Here is a 22,360-nt window from a genome sequence, read left to right on the forward strand (position 1 = left end):
ACATCATGTTGAGTGAAATAAGCCAGACACAAAAGGACAAATATTGTATGATCTCACTTACATGAAGTAACTAGAATCCAATCCTGTGGGCGCAAACCTATTTTAAGTAGGACTTTTGATTAGGCTATTTCAGTTAAGGCATAGGCCAGGAATCTTACCGGGGTCCTTTATAAATGTGATGTGGGGGATGGTGGTGAGAGGGGGGAGTAAGCATGAGAGCCATGGAAGCCAGAAGCTCAAAGCAATGAGACCACAAAGAGAAAGAAGAGACCAGCAGATGCCACCATGTGCCTTGCTACGTGGCAGAGAAGCCAAGGGTTGCTGACTGCCAGTCTTCAGGAAGGAAGCACTGCCTTGATTTGGACATTTTCTTAGATTCTAATTGTTAAGTGAATAAATTCCCTTTGTTAAAAGCCAACCAATTTTACAATATATACTTTCAGCAGCTTTGCAAACTAAAACAGTTATGTAGTATTTATGGTACACAGTAAAAATTTAAAAACTACCACCAACAAAAACACTCAATAGCCTAAATATGTTCATGCCATCTACTAAATTCTAATCCTGCAATGTACATGACTGGACACTGAGAATTAATGTTTTAATCATTTAGGCTATGGTTGTTTGCACTATAAGTCCTGGCACAGATTAAGGGAGGTTATCCATCTTCAAACATAAGGCAAGTAAATGTATTTAATAAAATAAACTAAAAGAAGGTAAATAAAATATACTTGCATGATATCATCATGGTGGACACCCACAGAATTATATACACAAAGAGTAAACCCTAATGTAAAATATGGACTTTAGTTACTAACAATATATCAATACTGGCTCATCAATAGTAACAAAAGTTCCACACTTACAGATGATGTTAATAATAGGAGAAACTGTATGTGTGTATGGATGGGGGTTATATGGGAACTTTTCACTTTCTGTACTATTGTTCTGTAAACTTATATTTGCTCTAAAAAAGTTTATTAAAACAAAACAAAACTATGGGGGAAGTAGTAATTGTTCAAGGAGCATGATGTATGTAATCTATCAAATGTTTAGAAAATAGATGAATTGAGAGATGGATGGATAAAAATAGAATGATAAGGCCAATGTGGCAAAATGTTAAAAGGTGGTGGAATTTGGGTACCTGAGTGGGGGTATATAAGAATTCTTTGTATGGGTTTTGTATCATTTTTGCCACTCTTTTGTAAATTTGAAATTACTTCAAAATAAAAAGTTTATTAAAAAGTTTAAGAGTGAAAAAAAGAAAGAAAACAAAATAAAGCACCCTGTGGTGGAGGGGGGTTGGGGAAATATCACACTGCCAGTAATTCCCAGAAATTAACAATATAGTCTTTGGCTATCATTATTCAGCTCTGTGCTGTAAATGAGCCTTTTTCTATTATATTCACTAAATACTCCTGTCAGTCAGACTGATAAGCCCACTCTCATACTCACTAACCTTGGACTCTTGAATATCTTCCTATGCTTACGCTGTTTCCCTTGGCTAGAAATACTCCCTTTTTATTCTAAAAGGATAAAGTTTTATTTATTTTTATTTGTCTAAGTTTCAATCAAGTCCCACATTCTCTAGTAATTCTGACCTCTCCTTTACCTCATTTTAAACAGACTCACATGCTTAATACTTAATTGCTGATATTTACTCAAATTTTACTTCATACTATTAAAAAAAAAGATGGTGTGTGGGGAGAAGGGGAGTCCATGTATAAGGAAATGTAGGTAAATATGCTATAAGCTTTGTCCTCAAGGAACTTAACTTCAAGAATGATCAATATAACAGACATTTCCACCATTCAAATAAACAGTATGTAATAAACACCATAAGAGCTCATTAGAACAAGGGGTACTGAAGATAGAGCTCAATTCTGAAAGGTGGAAGATAGAGGGAAATTAGAAAAGATTTTTTGGAAGGAGATAGGTTATATTGTTTCTAGAAAGTCTTTCCAAATAAAAAATTCCTTGAAAATTGAAATTATAATAGCTATTAAAAAAGTCTCCTGCAACACTGAGTTTCAGGAGATTTGCAAGTACTTGATGAAACAGTCTTTTGTATCTTTTTTTTTTGTAGCTCATTAGCATGTGGATTGGGAAGTAATTGTAGAAAGAAAAAAGCAAATTATTAAATCACTGAAGTCTATAACTTACCAATAGATTAAAAAACAGGTATAACAATATACTTAACCAAAAAGGATACATCAGGCTTTCTTTCCTCATATTATCAACCCAGGATTTAGTACTTAGGTCAATTTCACACACAAAAGAAATTAGATCCCATTCCAGAGTGAAGAACTTCAACATCTTCTTAAAATTACCTTGTGAAAAGTTTGGTGACACAGCCTGGTTGACAGTAAATAAACTGTTTGACCTTGGTGGAGTCTGTAATTGAGGTGGTGGAGGTTGAGCAGTCAAAGCTGTAGAATTTCCAGGCAACACCACAACATTAGACTGACTGATGGTTGTTCCCAAGGTTGGTGGATCGGTCACACAGGTAGCTATCAGAATGTTATTTGAATTGCCAAAAGTTGTGCTTGTAGCTGGCATTAACTGTATGTAACCTCCATCCTTGGAAACACATGGTGCAATGTTTGTTGAAAAAGCAATGCCGTCTTCATTCTGAGTGTTGTTTACTGCAGAGTCCTCAGGTTTGAGCGATAAAAGGCTCTGTTCCACTGAGGGTGCATTGCCTACTCCTTCAGCGGATACAATAGTACTTACAGTTTCTTCTGAAGACAGGCATTTAACTAATTCTGCATTTTTGGCAGTTGATTTAGCAGAAGATAAAATTATAGTTGGCAAGTTTTCTCCACTTATACTAGAAACAGCACTGTTAAGTTCGGTATCTGAGGAAACAAATGGATCATCACTGATGATAATTTTGAGAGAGACGATGTTTGATGCATCTAACTCTGTTGAGTTGTCTCTAGGTTTATTGTCAGTATTTTGCAACTCAGGATTGGAATCTCCCCTTGAAGAACACACTGATTCTGAAGGAAGAGAGTGACTATCTTGTATAGGATTGCCCTCTGGAGGAATCAATACAACTTCTTCACAGTTATTTTCACCTGAAGAAAGAAAAACAGTATTGCCTTCTTTTACAGAAGATGAAGGTCCTTGTGAGTCCAAAGCAGCCTTCACAGACTCTGATGTCTGAGTTTCATTTTCTGTATGACTTAACTCATCAGATGTTGAATCATTAGATGGTTGTTTAATGGAAGTGACTGAATGTTCCAAATGAATTTCTACTTGTTCAGATACATTTAAACCTGAACTTTCAACAGAAACAGGTAGTATTTTACTCTGAAGTGGAGAACTACCTTGGCAATCTGAAAATTGTTGTGATGCAACTGATAATACATTATTAATTTCAATTTTATTCTGGTGAATTTCACTAGAATCTGGTGACTTGGACTCACGTAAATTAGTTTTAAGTCTCACTGTATCATTAGAATGGTCACAAAATTGAGTTTTTTTACATGGCTTTCCAGTTAATGGAGTATTTGGGGATAGAAGCTGAGAACTTTTTCCAGAGAGAATTAAGTTTTCATTGTTAGTACCAAGGGAAACAAAAGAAGTAACTGGTATATCAGACTGATCAGGTTTTAACTGAGATCCATTTGGCATATTTGGAGACAAAGACTCCTTTTCAACTTCCATAGCCATTTCAGTTTCAGTGGACATCTGATTCGTGTATAATTCAGCACAATGCTGAGTACATTCAGCATCTGGATTTCCTCTTTGGTCAAAGTCATTCAAATTAGGCACAGACTCAAAGGTAATGTCAAGGTTACACTTCTGTTCACTAGGTACAGTTGTTTTAAAGGCCTTTTTCTGGATGATAGAACCTATTTGGGAAAAATGTTCCTGGATTTCTGGTTTCATCTCGTGACTGTTTCTGCCACTTTCCAAAGCATTTGATGCTTCTTCATTTTGATAAGATGTACAAAATGGGGGATGACCAGACTGACCATCTGTAAAATATCAAGAGGGTAGAAAGATAAAGCTTAACTGTACAGGTCATCAGTCACCTTTATGATAAAACCATGGAAAGTAAGTAACCTTTGACATATTAGTAAATGGAAGCCAGAAATTCTATCTCAAAAATCTATAGATGTTTTTCTAACCACTGATAGCCTTTTAAATAACTGCCAAATTGTTTTCTAAGCTTCTTGGAAAACAGATGACATAATGAAGGAAAAAGTACACAGCTCAAGAACATTTAATATTTGCCAGTATGTACAAACACTAACTCTAAACATGCAATTTTTTCAAAAGTTAACTTTTCAACTTGTTCAATTTCTATTGACCTTATTTAGCTACTATATTTTACAGGTGAAAATGGGGCAGAGAAAATTTTGCATGATCAACATTTACTCTCATTGTATATTAGTATCATTCAATAAACATTACTGAGTTTAAATCATACGCTTGGTCACAAAATGAATAACATAGTCTCTGCCCTTGGAGAGAATAATCTAATCAGGGAAAAATAGAGAACAGAAAGTTACAATAAGGCATGTTAAAAACCATAACAGTACAGAAAAAAAGGGCACCTCTTTCAATCTAAGACACCAGAGAGAACATTATAAGAATGAGTAGAATAGGAAAAATAAATAGAAGTTGACAGATGGAGTGAGTGGAAAGGATGTTTCAAAAACAACAGAACACTGATATACTGTGCCTTACAGCATTCACAGTTTAGAACAGAAAATGCTAAAGTGAATCAATCAGAAAAATATAGGAGGGAAGCGGACTTGGCCCAATGGATAAGGCACCCATCTATCACATGGGAGGTCCGTGGTTCAAACCCCGCGCCTCCTTGACTCGTGCGGAGCTGGCCCATGTGCAGTGCTGATGCATGCAAGGAGTGCTGTGCCATGCAGGGGTATCCCCCGCTTAGTGGAGCCCCACGTGCAAGGAGTGCGCCCCGTAAGGAGAGCTGCCCAGCGTGAAAGGAAGTGCAGCCTGCCCAGGAATGGGGCTCCACACAGGGAGAACTGACACAAGATGACGCACCACGGAAGCGGACTTGGCCCGGTGGTTAGGGCGTCCGTCTACCACATGGGAGGTCCGTGGTTCAAACCCCAGGTCTCCTTGACCCGTGTGGAGCTGGTCCATGCGCAGTGCTGATGCGTGCAAGGAGTGTCGTGCCACACAGGGGTGTCCCCGGTGTAGGGGAGCCCCATGCACAAGGAGTGCGCCCCATAAGGAGAGCCACCCAGCGCGAAGGAGGGTGCAGCCTGCGCAGGAACGGCGCCGCACACGGAGAGCTGACACAAGATGACGCAACAAAAAGAAACACCGATTCCCGTGTTGCTGACAACAACAACAGAAGCGGAAGACGACGCAGCAAAAAGACACAGAGAACAGACAACCGGGGTGGTGCGGGGAGAAATAAATAAATATAAAACTAAAAAAAAAAAAAAAAAAAAAGATATCGCAACAAAAAGAAACACAGATTTCTGGTGCCGTTGGTAAGGATAGAGGCGGTCAAAGAAGAACACACAGGGAATGGACACAGAGAGCAGACAACTGTGGGGTGGGGGAGAGGAAAAAAGTCTTTAAAAAAAGAAAAAAGAAAACTATAGGAAAAAACAGAAAAATATATGTCAACCATCCTATGTAATAGCTAGATGTAGACAGAATGAACGGAGACACTACTTGAAAAGGCAAAAAGTTTTGGCAAGAAATGTGAGAAGTCAGGATAAAGATCATCTTTAGGCACAGGGATATAGCGCCTGGGAAGGGATACAAAGAATGACTTTCTGGTGCAGGCAGTATTCTATTTTTGACTTGGGATATGTTTCCATGGGTATTTGCTTTATGATAATTCAATAAGCTGTATACATTTTTAAGCACTTCTGTACATGTACATTTATTTTACCATAAATATTTTTGCTTTTTAAAATCTTGGTAATATTTTAAGAGCCCACTAAGTATTTACTGTGGGCTAATTATGTGCCAAAATGTAAAGAACTGACTTAGGAGACAGTTGGAATTTAACCTATGAGGAATACCTCGTAAATCCTCAAATTTGAGATTATCATTATAGTACACAATTTCCACTAGACAAATTGGATATAGATGCTGAGCAGTCAGCTAAACTCACCCTCTAGGCCAAATGAGTCATAACAACATGCTAATCTTACAAATTATGGATTTAAATTTGTGCCTTAATAAAATTATGATAAATGTTATAGACGTTTGTTGAACTGGTCGACATTATTAATACAAAATTGCACACATCAAAAAACTACTACATCACAAAGGAATGAATGATAATTTACCTTTTAATTAAAATACAAAATACATGGGATTGTTTTTTTGTTGAAGATAGTAAACTAGAAACACAAAAATATCCTATGTAGTGAAATTTAACTGTCTTCAAACTTAAATATTTTCTCTTTGAAAAAAAATTTTTAAATGTTTTTTCTTCCTTTCCTACTCCCTGCCTTTTTTTTTGGTACTGGGGCCGGGAATTGAACCCGGGACCTCATATATGGGAAGCTGGCACTCAGCCACAGAGCCACATTGGCTCCACTAAAGTTGTCTGGCTTTTTTTTTGTTCTTATAAGATGCCAGGAACCAAACCCAGGACCTCCCATGTGGGAAGCAGGCGCTCAAACTCTTGCACTCCTGCACTCCCCTGGCTTTCAAATTTTGAAATTAATATTAATATTAGGATTGAGGATATTAATAAAACCAAATTCTTACCAGATTCTTCTGTTTCAAAAGAACTTTTAACTGTTAGATTTGTTTCATCTACTAAGATTACACTGGGATTGGTTTCCATGTGCTGACTGGAAATGCCATGTGATATGTTTTTATTATTCTTTGTCTTATCTGTTAAAAAGAGAACAGGGAAACAACTTGTTAAATGAACAAAATAAAGCATCAACTAATACTGCTTGATAGTAGCCAAGCAAACATTACACTTTTTAAAAAAATTATGGTCCTTTGGACATTTTTTAACACATTGCTTTAAATGTCAAGTACAAGGCCCACTTTACCACCAAATCAGTGATTTTTAAACTTTAATGTATATCTGAATCACCTGGAAGGCCTGAGAATTTGCATTTTTAACAAAGTTCCCAGGGAATGTTGATCGTGTAGTTTGGAGAATACACTTTGAGAACCACTAAAGCACTAGTCCATGAGATTGAGGGAAATAACTAAGTTTTGTAATCCTTTTGTATCATTCAATAGCATTTAGTATAATGCATTTATAGAGGTAGGTCTTAATGCATTTCTGCTGACTGGCAAAAATGCCCATGGAAATAAAAAAAAACTCCAATTTTTATAACTGAAGTTTAAGTAAAAGCAAAACAAAACCCCTTTTACCTACAGCCATATATCATTTATTATAATGAAAACAGAAAATTTTTTTCAGATACTCTGGAAGATGTTGCTTTACCTTAAGTTACCAAAGAAACTGGAGAAACTTTTTTCTTTTAACTGACTTGACAGAAATGATCTACCTACCATAGTCAAAGAGATCAAAGAGTGCCTGAAATGCTGGGTCTGATTCTGTCTGTTCCAATATATCCTGTATAGCTTCATCAGACATGTGGATTTCACTCTGCAAAAAAGAGATGAAGACATGATAATAGTTGAATGTAGTTTAATGCCAGCAAAATAATTAGTGGACACTTGATATTTTTAACTTTTTTGAGGTAGAAATATTTCCATCCAAGAAAAATTTTTTCTGATTATAAATATAACATACTCATTTAAAACAAATTCAAAAGACAAAGACTATAAAGCAGAAGGTAAATTTCTCTAATTCCACTCCCTAGAATGAATTGCTTTGGTGAATACATACACAAATATTAACATAACAGGAAATATATATGTGTATATATTAATATAAACTTTCATGCTATAATTAATCTTCTATAATTTGCTTCTTTCCCATTAGGTTATTGTAGACTACTTTCTAGACACTTCAGTATAAATCTGTCTTACCACTTTTATCTGTTTGCTTTGGTCCTTCCATTTTATTAAATAAATGGTTTCATCAAATATTTGACAATCCAAGTGTATCTACTCATATTCATAAGTGGCATGCCAAAAGCTACCTGAAAGGTCTGTGAGGGGAACTTTTAAATTATATAACCTAAGCTGCAGAATAATCTTGCAGGATCATTTGTATTTTCAGTTCTTTTCTCTTGAACTGGTAGAATTTCTTGCCAGGAGAGTTTATGACTGACAAGAGTACTGGATTTGGAAAGTGTGGGATAGAGGGAAGAGATGGAATTTAACTACTTCCTAACTATTTGGGAAGCAATTTGTCATCCTATTAGTTGCCTCATTTTTACATTTACTTTCAGAGATACTGGGGCTACTCCATGAGCCTTTTGTGATTTCTTTGTTATCAACTGGCTTGCTTCTATTCATTGCCTTTACTGATCTAGAACTTTGGGTCTGCTAAGTCAGTTACCATTTGACTCTTTCGGCTTCTACAAATTTTTGTTCTGTTCGTCGTCCCTGTCGGTTAATGCTTTTAAAAAAACTTTCCTATTCTGTCACTTTAGTGGTAGGATGCAAAGCTAAATGTTTAATCTACTATTATTTTAAAGGGAAGGAAGTCCTCTGTATTAGGCATTTTTTCCATGGCTATGCCATAAATTAACCCATTTTCAATATTGGACACTTGCATTTTTCCTAATTTTTAGTTATGGTAAAAAATATTGCCGTGCAAAATCTTTATTCTCAGATATTTGTTAATTTCTTGGGATAAATTCTTATCAATGGAAATTATAGGTAAAAGGAAATATACGTTTAAACCTTGAGATTTATCGTTGCCAAACAGCCTTCTAGAAAGGTTGTGTAAGAATGCCTGTCTGGCTGACAGCTTAGCATCAGTGTTCTTGCAGACCAGATGGGCTCTAGATGCCGTGACTTCTCGTGAACAATGCTGCATTAATGTTAATAAGTAAGACACAATGATAAATAATCTGAATATTTTAGAGGACCAAGTTAAAGTATTTAATGACTTTCAGACAGGTTCAAACATTTCAGTGGTCAAGTCTATTTCCTGACTTCTGTTCTTGGTTTAAAGAAATATGAGGACAACTCATACACTTTAGATTTATGGTTTCAATTGTGATTATCGGTTATATGTATTTATTTCTTGTGCAAACTGTGTTTCAGGATTCTGTGCAAATTCCTTGTTATCTTCAAGAGATAAAAAGTGGCTGCTCTTCCTCCTCTTGACATAGAGGTGTAATGGACACAACTAATCCAGTGTCCACATAGAAAAGGTGGCATTGGATTGGGAAAAGTGGACATGGCGGCTGATGGGTATGGGGAAAGGTGGGAGGAGATGAGAAGTGGAGGCGTCTTTGGGACATGGAGCTGCCCTGGATGGTGCTTCAGGGGCAGTCACCGGACACTGTAAATCCTCACAGGGCCCACTGGATGGAATGGGGGAGAGTATGGGCCATGATGTGGACCATTGACCATGAGGTGCAGAGGTGCCCAGGGATGTGCTTACCAAGTGCAATGGATGTATTATGATGATGGGAATGAGTGTTGCTGGGGGGGGGGGGGGGGGGAGAGGTGGGGTGGGGGTGGTGGGGTTGAATGGGACCTCATATATATATATTTTTAATGTAATATTATTACAAAGTCAATAAAAAAATAAATAAAAAAATAAATGTGAAAAAAACACAAAAAAACCCAATTGAATAGCATTGTAGGATACTAGAGCTGATTTACAAGTTTGTCCTCCATTACCTCAAACATTTCTAAAATCCAAATGAAGTTGATTGGCAGAAGAACAATTACCATGCTAGAGCATTTTTGTTTTTTAAAAAAATTAAATGTCAGCTTCATCATAAAAATTTTGTAATTAAAAAAAAAAAAAAGAATGTTCTAAAATTGACAGTGATAATGGTTGCACACCTCTGTGACTGTATCAAAAAGAGTGAATTTTACAATTAAAAAAAAAAAGTGGCTGCTCTTAAGATAGCTAATCAAAAGGCGAATTAGATAGACATGGAAAAAAAAAGCCTGTTCTATGTAAGAATGTCCAAGGGTTTGTCAATAATGGGCAATATCAAGTTTTAAGCAATATTTTTCTACTTAATCTCTCATTTTACACCAACTTCTGAAAATCAGAATCAAAAGAAATCTAAAATACATGTCCCAAAGGTATTTTAAAATTAACTTTATATTTATTAAAATAAAGGTATACCTTATGTAAAATAAATGTAGAGATCTTAAGTTCACAGTTCATGATTTTTGACAATGATAAAGCCTGTGTATAGGGAAGCTGGTGTGGCTCAACTGATTGGGCACCCGTCTATCATATGCGAGGCCCTGGGTTTGCTTCCCAGGGCCTCCTTGTGAAGGCAGGCTGGCCCATGCCCATGGAAAGCTGATGGCCCACATCCGCAGAGAGCTGATGGCCTGCGCCCAGAGAGCTGGCCCAGCAAGATGATGCAACAAAGGGAGACAAGCAGACACAGAAGAACGTGCAGCAAAAAGGAGAGAGAGAGCAGAGAGCAAGCAAGCAGCAAGGGGGTGAGATAAATAAATAAAATAAATCTTAAAAAAAAAAAAAAAAAAAAAAGCCTGTGTAAACACCACCCCAAACAAAATATAGAACATTTCCATCATCCAAAAAATTCCCTCTCATATATACACCATGTATTTTTCTACAGAATTCGCTTTCCTTGGCAATTCCTTTCCTCCCTCAGGCAACAACTTCTGGTTTCTATCAGCATAGATTAGTGAAGCCTGTTTTAGAACTTCATAGTAATGAAATCATACAATATGGATGCCTTTGTGCCTGGCTTTTGAGATTCATCCATGTTGTTATGTGTATTGGTAGCTTATTCCTTTTATTGCTCATAAGTACTTTTGTCTTTGTTTTTTTTTAAGATTTTATTTATTCCTTCCCCCCCGCCCCCGTTTCCTCCGTTGTCTAGTCTCTCTGTCCATTCGCTGTGTGTTCTTCTGCATCTGCTTGTGTTCTCATTAGGTGGCTCCAGAAACTGATCCTGGGACCTTCTGGAGTGGGAGAGAAGCAATCACTCTCTTGTGCCACCTCAACAGCCCATTCTGCTATGTCTTCTTATTTTCTCTCCTCTCTGTCTCATCTTGCTGCGCCAGCTCTCCATGTGGGCTGGCATTCCTGTGTGGGGCGGTATTCCTGCATGGGCCAGCACTCTGTGTGGGCCAGCTTGCCTTCACAGGAGGTCCTGGGCATCACCCTGGACCTCCTACATGGTAGACCGGAGCCCAATTGGTTGAACTGCATCTGTTTCCCAGTACTCTAGTTTTTTTTTTAAAGATGTATTTATTTATTTCTCTCCCTTTCCCCCCCCACCCTGGGGGTCCCTTCTCTGTGTCCATTTGCTGCGTCTTCTTCTCTGTCAGCTTCTGTTGTTGTCTGCAGCACAAGAATCTGTGTTTCTTTTTGTTGTGTCATCTTGCTGTGTCAGCTCTCCGTGTGTGTGGCACCTTTCCTGGGCAGGCTGCACTTTCTTTCGTGCTGGGCGGCTCTCCCTATGGGGCACACTCCTTGCGCGTGGGGCTTCCTTACGCGGGGACACCCCTGCGTGGCAGGGTGCTCCTTGTGCGCATCAGCACTGCACATGGGCCAGCTGTACACGGTCAAGGAGGCCCGGGGTTTGAACCGCGGACCTCCCATATGGTAGATGGACACCCTAACCACTGGGCCAAGTCCGCTGCCAGTACTCTAGTTTTGATCATGTCAAAATTTGTTTATTTTTCTTTGATGGACATTTGGTTTGTGTCTACTTTTTGTCTGTTATGAATAAGGCTGCTATGAATGCTTATGTTTTGTTTCCCTTGTGCAAAATTCTAGTTAAGTACTGTGTTAAGAAACTACCAGTTTTTAAATGTGGTTGTACCATTTTACATTCCACATCAGCAATTTTGTCAGAGTTGTTTTCCAATGTGATTGCAGCTGGTCCATATCTTCCCCAACATCGGCGTTGTCAAATTTTTTTTAGCCATTCTAGTGACTGTCTAATAGCACCTCACGTTTATATGTGCTTATTGAGCAGTCCTATAGCTTCTTTTCTCTGTTCCAGTCTTAGACTCATTTTTTAAACTGGCAGTTTAAGTCTTTTTATTGATTTGTAGGTATTCTTTATATACTTTGGATTCAAGTTCTTTGCCAGATACAGGTAATATGAACATTGTCTTTCAATCTGTGGTTTGCTTTTTTCTTTTCTTTTAATAATGAGAAATTTTAAATTTTGAGAAAATATAAAATTTATGACTTTTTAAATTCCAGTCAGTGATTTGCACACCTTAGGAATCTTTTGCCTATTCCAAGGTCACGAAGAGTTGTAAATATTTTTAAACTTTGTTTCGCCTATTTATGACTGTGAAGTGAATGCATACACTACTCACTTGGAAATTGTGTCATGCTTTCCTTTTCAAATTTTTATTTAAATCTGAATGTTTAACTTTTCACAAACACATAATCCTATAAACAACCAAGAGCAGAGGCTTGTGTGTTATACTTTCTTGTAATCCCTCACAGTATCTAATAGTTCCTTGTCCATGGTAATCACCTGATATATTTGTGGAAAAACAATTAAGGACTTGGAGATTACAAAAATTTTGAACACGGGATATGTATTTTAAAATCTTTAAGAAAGGTGAGGCTATAGATAATCGCAAGATTTAAACAGCCTGTCATTTTATCAACAAATTTACTAAATTTCTAACAAATATGACACACAGTCTAAAAACAAAAAAGATTCTTAAGGATCTAGCATAAGAGGGGGAAAAAAGTTTCAACCCAGATTCATCATCTGAAAGAAAACCTGCTATAATGAATTCATATGGACATGCCAACAAAAATGTTTACATTGTCCAAGGGTGGGAGTACAAGGACGTTATCACCATCTCAGCTGATCATCGAAAGTGGTATACTTATACATAAACAAATCTCAGAACATACTGTTAAATTCACTCCTTTACAAGCTCACCCTCCTTCACATCCACTAACATTGAATAGCAGCCTTCAGCCCCTATCTACCTACTCTTAGTAAACCTCACACAAGACAATTCAGCATTCGGTTCGTAACCTTTTTTTAAAAAGTGCATTAGTCACTTAATTTTATTAAATATTATTTGAATTCATATCTCAAACATAATATTTCATTATTTCTTTACATTATAGTGTAGCAGTGTAGAAGAAATGTAGTTTTTATTTATGCTGTACAATATTGTTGCTTATTGCACGTATATGATGGCACTAACAAATTCTTTTTTTAAAAAATTTATTTATTTCTCTCCCCTTCCCCCCCATCCCGGTTGTCTGTTCTCTGTGTCAGACACAGACACATATTCTGTTGTTATCAGCGGAACGGGAATCTGTGTTTCTTCTTGTTGTGTCATCTCTCCATGTGTGCGGCACCATTCCTGGGCAGGCTGCACTTTCTTTCACGCTAGGCAGCTCTCCTTATGGGGCGCACTCCTTGCGTGTGGGGCTCCTCTACGCGGGGAACACCCCTGTGTGGCACAGCACTCCTTGTGCGCATCAGCACCGCGCATGGGCCAGCAGCACATGGGTCAAGGAGGCCTGGGATTTGAAACGCGGATGGGTCAAGGAGGCCTGGGATTTGAACCGTGGATCTCCCATGTGGTAGACGGACGCCCTAACCACTGGGCCAAGTATGCCACCCAACAAATCCTTAAAGTATTAAACACTTACAGGGAAGTGTATTTGGCCCAATGGATAGGATGCCCGCCTACCACATGGGAGGTCCAAGGTTCAAACCCAGGGCCTCCTGACCTGTGTGATGAGCTGGCCCACACACAGTGCTGACGCGCTCAAGGAGTACCGTGCAATGCAGGGGTGTCCCCCACATAGGGAAGCCCCATGTATAAGGAATGTGCCCTGTAAGGAGAGTTGCCCTGCACGAAAAAAGTGCAGCCTGCCCAGGAGTGGCGCCACACACGGAGAGCTGACACAGCAAGATGACACAACAAAAAAGAGACACAGATTCCCGGTGCTGCTGACAAGAATACAAGTGGACACAGAAGAACACACATTGAATAGACACAGAGAGCAGACAATTGGGAGGGGCGAGGAAGGGGAGAGAAATAAATAAAAAATAAATCTTTAAAAAATAAATAAAATGAATAAATACATAGACATCCTTAACATGTTCTTGTATTGGTGTAGAAGTATTTTACTGATAATCTGGAAAAGATGGTTAGTTTTCAGATGAGATAGAAATATCATTATTTTTTCCATTTACATAATGCAGTACAGGCTCTGAGTATTTGAAAATTTACTATCCATCATGTTTTCAGAAATAGATTATACTTGAAGAACAAAAGAAGAAAACCTATATCTTAAATTAATATTTTAAATCATCTTTCACAACTAATCTGTTGGTGTGCTTTAAAATGAAACCAAAATTCCATCACTTTAACTTAACGTTGAGTATATGTGCGATATACTCAGAGCTACTCATACCTGAAGTCTCAGGAGTTCATCAATTGAAGTCTCTGGCTCAGTAGGGTTGCTATCTGTTTGCTTAGGAACTTGAGCAATATTGCTGTCACTATAATACACAAAAGAGAATCTTTAGTATAGTACTAATATTAAGCAAAAACAACTAGGTGTTTTAAATGAACAAAGCTTACCTAGTCAAAAATTTATTAATATTTTCTGCAAGCTTTTCTTGAAGAGATTTATTACTTAATATTTTTTCTCGTGCATTTTCAATAACCATTTGCTGTAAAAGAAAGTTAATATTAGCAAGAGAATAGGAAATATTACCATATTTATCTTAAAAGAGCCAATTAATGGAAGTTGCATAGCTTTAAAATACATATTTGGAAACTCAGAAGTTGTAATTTCCTCCAAAGTAATACCTTTACAAGTATTTTCACAGATACTTCACTAATTTTCATTGATAACAGAATACAATCCGAGCTATTTAGCATATACGGCAAGATTTCTGATAATCTGACCCCAGTAAAATGCCTTAATAAATTGTATGATCCAGCAACTACAAGGTATTTAATTTCCCAAAATACCACTATTTCTTATTTGGCACATTTGCATATACTATCTATTTTGAATGGACTGTGCCTTACTGCTACATATCCCTATTCTATATATCAAAGCAATTCCATCTCACAGCTTTATAGAAATATAGACACATATATACACCACTATTTTTGCATAAGTCTGGAAAGAGTACTTACTTTTTCTACAGCAAATGCATTTGGATCCTGAAAATTTCGAATTGTTGAATGAGGCACAGACATAGTGATACTTTTCCTTTGAGACTCACTGAAAAACATTAAAAAAGCTTGTCCTTTAACTAATCGGTCTAACAAATTAAATGAAAACTACATGTGCAGATATAAATTTTGCAGGTTATTATGGGAGAAAAGATACTTTATTTGTGGCAGGAACAAAGGGCAATAGAGTAAAAAAAAAATTACTAGACTTGGATTCAGAAGAAATGAATTCAATGTCCAGATTTACCACCTACTAGTGATGTAATGTGATCTAGGGCAAGATAAGCTCTGACCCTCTGAAGTACTACATAATGAGGTAAGACCAACTACATTATTGGATTTGTGGAATGGAAATAAAGCATGTGATATAATATATATAATACATATATGATAATAATATAAAAGTATGTGATATAATTATAGTATAATAAAAGTCAAGGTTCCTGCATATATTAGATGTTTTTATTACTGTTGCTTTAACTACTTTTTCACGGTTGAGTGAGGAAGTTGGCAATAAATGAGGCTACAGTTAGTCTTGAAAGGGAGACAGACAACAGTGAAAACTCTAACAAAATTATCCATGCCCTGGCACGTGAAATACCATAAAAACACTTTTTAAACTAGTATTTCTCTTTTTTGAAATATCCTTGAAACAAAAACAGAAATAACTTATCTTAGAGACAGTTCCTGAAAAAGATTTCTGACTACTGACCAATTTAAGACTGTAAATGTTTGCAGACTCTAAAACATGCTGGGGAAGCAGATTTGGCTCAACTGATAGAGCATCCACTTACCATATGGGAGGGTCCAGGGTTCAAACCCAGGGCCTCCTTGCCCATGTGGTGAGCTGGCCCACATTCAGTGCTGCTGCATGCAAGGAGTGATGTGCCATGCAGGGGCATCCCCCATGTAGGGAAGCCCACATGCAAGGAGTGTGCCCCTCAAGGAGAGCCGCCCCGTGTGAAAAAGTGCAGCCTGCCCAGGAGTGGCACTGTACTTGCTGAAACAGCAAGATGACACAACAAAAAAACAGAGACAGATTTCTGGTGCCGCTGACAAGGATGCAAGCAGACAAAGAAGAACATACAGTGAATGGACACAAAGAGCAGACAATGGGGGGATGAGGGGAGAGAAAAAAATAAAATAAAATAAAACATGCTGGCATTATTTATATTCATTCAAAAATACTAAACTGAGTTGACATAAATTCTAAGGTATTTATTTTCTGTGCCATTACTGAAAAAATAACACATTTCCAATGAAACAGCGATATGCTATTAACTGTAAGACGCAACTCAATTTCAGGTAGGATAAAATGTAGAAAAATGTGTTTTGGAATGAGATATAAAAGTAAATAGTCCCAAGAACTTAATCCAATCTTATTACTTTATCCACACTGCAGGTATCTTGGTGTAATTTTCTTTTTAAAAATTTTAAAGGTTATCGGCAATTCTTTTTTAAAAAACATTTATTTACCTTTTGCGTCTACCAGGAGACATCAAACTGGCATGAGATTTCCGTTCCTGAGGACCAGGAATGTTTAAAGCCTCTCCAGCTGTATTAAGAAACAAACAAACAAACAAACAAAAAACCAAAAGAAAACAAAACAGTAAGCCAAGGAAATTGAACAATTTTGTAAACTTGAATTATCTGGATAAGTAGCATGAACTAATGATTATTAACTCATATTAAATTCAGTAAACATTCACATAGTATCTATTATGTGCAAGACAATGAAGAAGATATTAACATGAATTAAATAGTCTCTATACCTAAAGATTTTACAATAAAATAGTGCAGTATAATAGCAACAAATAACATGGGAAAGTGAAAACAACTATAAGAAGTATAAACTAAGTGTTCTGGGTATAGAAGAGGATTTAGAGAAAAGATGGAAATGAGGGAGAACTTAATGGATGGCAGAGAATTTTCAGTGCACTGAAGAGAAAGAAGATATGAATGGGAACCGACAGTAGGTACCTAAATACAATTCCCAACTGTTATTCACTAGCTTTTTTTTTTGCCCCTTAATATCATAGGTTTACAATAGTCTCAAGCGTAGAATAAGCAAATTGTACCAGATGTTCTCTGAATTTATCTTTAACTATAATATTAAGCTAGGGAAAATAGGATTTTCAACATGTATGATTCGATTTATATGAATTGTCCAAAGCAGAGAAATATATATATATATAGAAAGCAGATCAGTGGTAGTAGGGACTTGGAGGGATAGGAGAATAAGGAGTGACTGCTAATGGGTAGGGATTTACTTTTGGGTTGATGAAAATGTTCTGGAATGAGATAGTGATGATGGCAACACAACTTTGTGAATGTACTAAAAACCGGTGAATTACATACTTTGAAATCCAATTTTTCAAATAAAATATATTAAGAAAATGAAATAAGATTTGAAAGCACATAAACCAGAGCCAGGAAAAAACAGAAATGAGTTGATGGAACTCACGAAAAAACTAGAAATAACAATGTGATGAAAAAAGGAGACAAAAAAGATTCAACATATATAGAGTTTCTGAAGAAGAAAGCCAAAGCAAGGGTACAGAACAAATGTCAAACACTTTATTTCAACAAAACTTTGCTATAATTTAAAAAAAAAAAAAAAAGATCTTAAAGTATATACTGATAGAGCATATCATGTACTAGTAAATGGACACAGTATGACAACACTGAGAAATATATAACACTGAATTTAGAACACCTATAGTTCTAAATTCAAATGGAAACTATCAGTATGACCTAATAAAGTATTTAGTAAATTAAAAAAAAAATTACACTCAGATAGCCACACACATACATAAACATACTCACACACATGTAAATTCAATTCTCTGGAAAGGTCTAGAAACAAAAATTGACTCACTAGCAAAGAACACAGACTGTGGTTTGAAACACCATTTTCCACTATAAGAAGCCAAGGTTTGTAAAGGAAATAGCTGACTCCAGGTCTAGATGAAAAAGAGAGCATGAAACATCATCATACCAGATAGTAAGGAAGCTATCAAAGAACTAGTAGGGTCTTGCCAAAATGTTTCATGACCTAATCTTTAAAGAGGCTTCCACTGGCCAATTTTAATATCAATAAGGATAATAACTAGAGTAGGTCAAAACATCATAGATGTTTAAATTTACTCATAATAATATATCTCTTAAAACCACTAACAATACAAAAAATCACCACTAAATAGTCAACTTCAGAGGATACCAGGAACCACCTTTTTAGTTTGAAAACCAGTTGATAAAGAAAGAGAAACAAGCATTTATTCTGCCTTTCTAAAAACAAACGTTCCACTGGGTAACCAACTAGCAACTGAGGAAAAGTTTCTCTTGATTATAAGTATTTAAACAAATAAATGATGAAGGCATACAATCAGACAATCAACATTTTACAACTTCAAGTGAATCATGTATCTGGGTTTTGAGCAATACTAGCTGCTTTTATCACAAAGAGAAATAACTTTATATTAGGCACCTCTAAATAAAAAAGCGCACTACCACCTATGATATAGTGTTGCAATAAAGAACATTTAAACTTCAGTCTAATTATGTAACTAGATCCAACTACCAATATACAGGAAATACAGAAGACAGAAAACATTAAACTAAACTTCTGAATATAATTAGCAAATCTAGACTGTGGGAATCCCTATAGGACAAATAATTTGGTTTCTTCAACAAATACATTGCAAAGGCAAAGGCAAAAAAAACATGGTGATGGTGTGTGGAAAACTAAACAACAGGATTAGGAATGCTGAGTTAGGAACTGGGTGAGAATACTACAAAGAAAAGTAAATAGTAGAGATGCATAAAATCTATAAAATTCAGGATAGTGGCTACTGTTAGGGGAATAAGAAGGACTGCTTGGGAAGATGATCGTGGAGGGCATCTGGAGTGGCTTTAAAAATTTTTTAAATTTATTTCTCTCCCCTTCCCCGCCCGCCCCCCCCAGCTGTCTGCTCTCTGTGTCCATTCACTGTGTGTTCTTCTGTGTCTGCTTGTATTTTTGTCAGTGGCACCGGGAATCTGTATCTCTTTTTGTTGCGTCATCTTACTATGGCAGCTGCTCTGTGTGTGCAGCCCCACCCCGGGGCAGGCTGAACTTTCTTTCCAGCTGGGTGGCTCCTTTTATGGGGCACACTCCTTGTTGTGTGCGGCTCCCCTACACCGGGGACAGCCCTGTGTATCATGGCATTCCTTACATGCATCAGCACTATGTGTGGGCCAATTCTACATGGGTCAAGGAGGCCCGGGGTTTGAACCATGGACCTACCATGTGGTAGGCGGACGCTCTATCCATTGAGCTAAGTCTGCTTCCCTGGAGTGGTTTTTAAGGTTCTATCTCCTGACTTCAGTGGTGGGTATTTTATAGTAATTACATCATAAATTAATTTTATCTGATATTCTGTATTTATTTCATATTAAGTTTAAAAAGTTATATAAAAGGTTCTATGTAAGAACTGTCAAAGTGATCCACTAATTTCTCCAAATGTATTAATTACACTTAGATAAGTTTAACAACTTCTTTCTCCTTCTAACTCCCAACTAATAATTAAATTGGGGAAGTATTAAAAAAAAGTTGAGATCTGTATAAGTTGTGTGATAGTTACGTAGGTATTTGTCATAGTACTCTCCATTTTTCTGTATATTTGCAATATTTCATAATGAAAATATAAAAGGCTACTGATCGTGTTCAAGTTCTTCCAAAAAACTGAACGTGAAAGAATGCTACCAATCTCATTCTACAAGGCCAACATCACCATAATACCAAAACCAGATAAAGATACAATGAAAAAAGAAAATTACAGACCAATATATCTAATGAATATAGATGTAAAAATCCTCAACAAAATACTTACAAATAGAATCCAAAGGCACATTGAAAGAATTATACACCATGATCAAGTGGGTTTTATCCCAGGTACACAAGGGTGTTTCCAACACAAGACAATCAATTAGTGTAATGAAACCACATTTATATATTGAAGAAAAATCACATGATCCTTTCAATTGATGCAGAAAAGGCATTTGAAAAAATACACTAACCCTAACCCTTTCTTGATAAAAACATTCCAAAAGATAGGAATAGAAGGACGTTTTCTCAATATGGTAAAGTACATACATGAAAAACCTAGATAGCATTGTATTCAATGGTGATGAAAGACTGAAAGCTTTCCTACTAAGATCAGGAACAAGACAAAGATGCCCACTGTCACATTATTCAATATTGTGCTAGAATTTCTATCTAGAGCAATTAGGCTACACAAAGAAATAAAAGGCACCGAAAGAGGAAAGGAAGAAGTAAAACTTCCAGGATATGCTGATGACATGATCCTATATCTAGAAAATCCTAAAAAATCCACAAAAAAGCTACTAGAATAGATGACTTAAGCAAAGTGGTGGGACACAAGGTTAATGCAAAAATCAATAGTGTTTCTATATACTATTACTGTGTACAGTAAAACCGACGTTTTATTAAATGATTTATATAGAAACCTTTTTGAAATAGACTATAGTTCTCTTAGGACTTGTTTTTTTTTAATTTATTTCTCCCCCCACCCTCCATTGTATGCACTCTGTGTCCATTCACTGTGTTATTCTGTGTCTGCTTGTCTTCTCATTAGGAAGCTCTGGGAACTGATCCTGGGACCTTCCAGAGTGGGAGAGAGGTGATCATTCTCTTGTGCCACCTCAACTCCCTAATCCTCCATGACTTCTTGAATCCAGTATGAAGATACAATACAAACTTGATGCCTAGAGGTTAATATTAATTATTAAAATGCCCTCTACATTAATGACATAATATAGGGCTACTGAGGACTATAGGTATTTGTCCTTATATGAACGTGGCTCTAGGATTACAGGTCTTTTGAATATCTTTGTCTATATTTAATTATTCAAAGTTTTACTCTGTCATTAGGCTGTTAAATCTTCTTGCTGAGAATGGACCTATTTAAATAGTACCACTGATTAGTTATTTGCCATTCTAAACTCTTCTGAGAATAAGATAAAGCTTGTTCAAGTTGTATGTATAGCAGGTATACCAGTCTCAAAAAACCTATAACCTCATGGCATCTACTTTAGTTTCCCAGGCTTGGTTCTTAGCTATACTAGATGCTTGCAAAGTTCCAATTATCCAAGTTATGTCTCTTCAGCAATGGAGGGTAGTATACTGCAACAGAAAGAGTATATAAAGAGACCTGATTTCAAAACAACTCAGCCACTTTCTAGCTATTACTTTGGCTTCAGATTTTTACAACGAAGATGGCAATACCTACTTTACAGTGTTATAGTATATACAAGTAATAGCTTTAATATTATCAAGTTATTAAAATTACAAAGATGCTCACTCCAAGTAGTATACCTTTCACAGATCTTATTTGCATTAACAAGGAAAGTCTGTTCTCAAGAACAAAATCAAGATAATTTTTATAAGTACACATTACATTTATATGAGAAATACAAATCAATCTCCTTAGTTTCTATAACAGATGTTTGGCTTTTGCCTAATCATCTAGTTTGTAAACATAAGAAATTATCTTAGAGCAGTGCCAACAGCAAGAGAGAAACAATTATACTTACTGGTTATAGTATCTTGTGACTGTGAATGGTTGACCACTACAAAATTTGACCTCAATGGAGCTGAAACTTGGCTATTAGGCCGAATAACTTGTGTAGCTGTCAAAGGAGAAGTAGTAAATTGTCCTGAAAGATAAGGTAAAGTCAGCGGTTCTGAACTGACAGAAGCTGCTTGAGATGCAAGCCTTCTCTGTCGTTTGATTTCCGTAATTCCATTTCTTGTTCGGGCTGAAACACAAGACATTTAAACAATTAATTCAGTGTCAGCAATGTTAAGACATTTACAAGATGTGTACCATATTACTTAACATGTTAGATCTATAGATTTAAAAATGGTCTTTTAAAAAGAGTCAGTGAAATTTATGGGACCATTTCATAAGACTATTTAAAATCAGTACATCCAAACTTTAAATCTAAGATTATATTTTCTATGAAGTAATTCGTGTTCTTAAACACCAGCACAAATTAAGAAACAAACTTATATAATAATAATTAAAAGATGCTA

The 22,360-nt window shown here is 36.4% G+C and overlaps 1 protein-coding gene across 1 annotated transcript in view; it reads right to left on the bottom strand.

Annotated features, from left to right (window-relative positions):
* NPAT (nuclear protein, coactivator of histone transcription) overlaps positions 1 to 22,360 on the bottom strand; it is an 84,144-nt gene that overhangs the window by 19,023 nt on the left and 42,761 nt on the right. The window contains exons 6-13 of the mRNA XM_058289473.2: positions 21,859 to 22,083; positions 16,741 to 16,819; positions 15,226 to 15,313; positions 14,659 to 14,750; positions 14,489 to 14,576; positions 7,498 to 7,594; positions 6,730 to 6,858; positions 2,331 to 3,986 (exon numbers count right to left, since the gene is read on the bottom strand). Of these exons, the coding sequence (XP_058145456.1) occupies positions 2,331 to 3,986; positions 6,730 to 6,858; positions 7,498 to 7,594; positions 14,489 to 14,576; positions 14,659 to 14,750; positions 15,226 to 15,313; positions 16,741 to 16,819; positions 21,859 to 22,083 (2,454 nt within the window). The remainder of the gene's footprint in view (positions 1 to 2,330; positions 3,987 to 6,729; positions 6,859 to 7,497; positions 7,595 to 14,488; positions 14,577 to 14,658; positions 14,751 to 15,225; positions 15,314 to 16,740; positions 16,820 to 21,858; positions 22,084 to 22,360) is intronic.

This window comes from Dasypus novemcinctus, chromosome 27 (genome assembly GCF_030445035.2).
Source record: "Dasypus novemcinctus isolate mDasNov1 chromosome 27, mDasNov1.1.hap2, whole genome shotgun sequence".
NCBI lineage: Eukaryota > Metazoa > Chordata > Mammalia > Cingulata > Dasypodidae > Dasypus > Dasypus novemcinctus.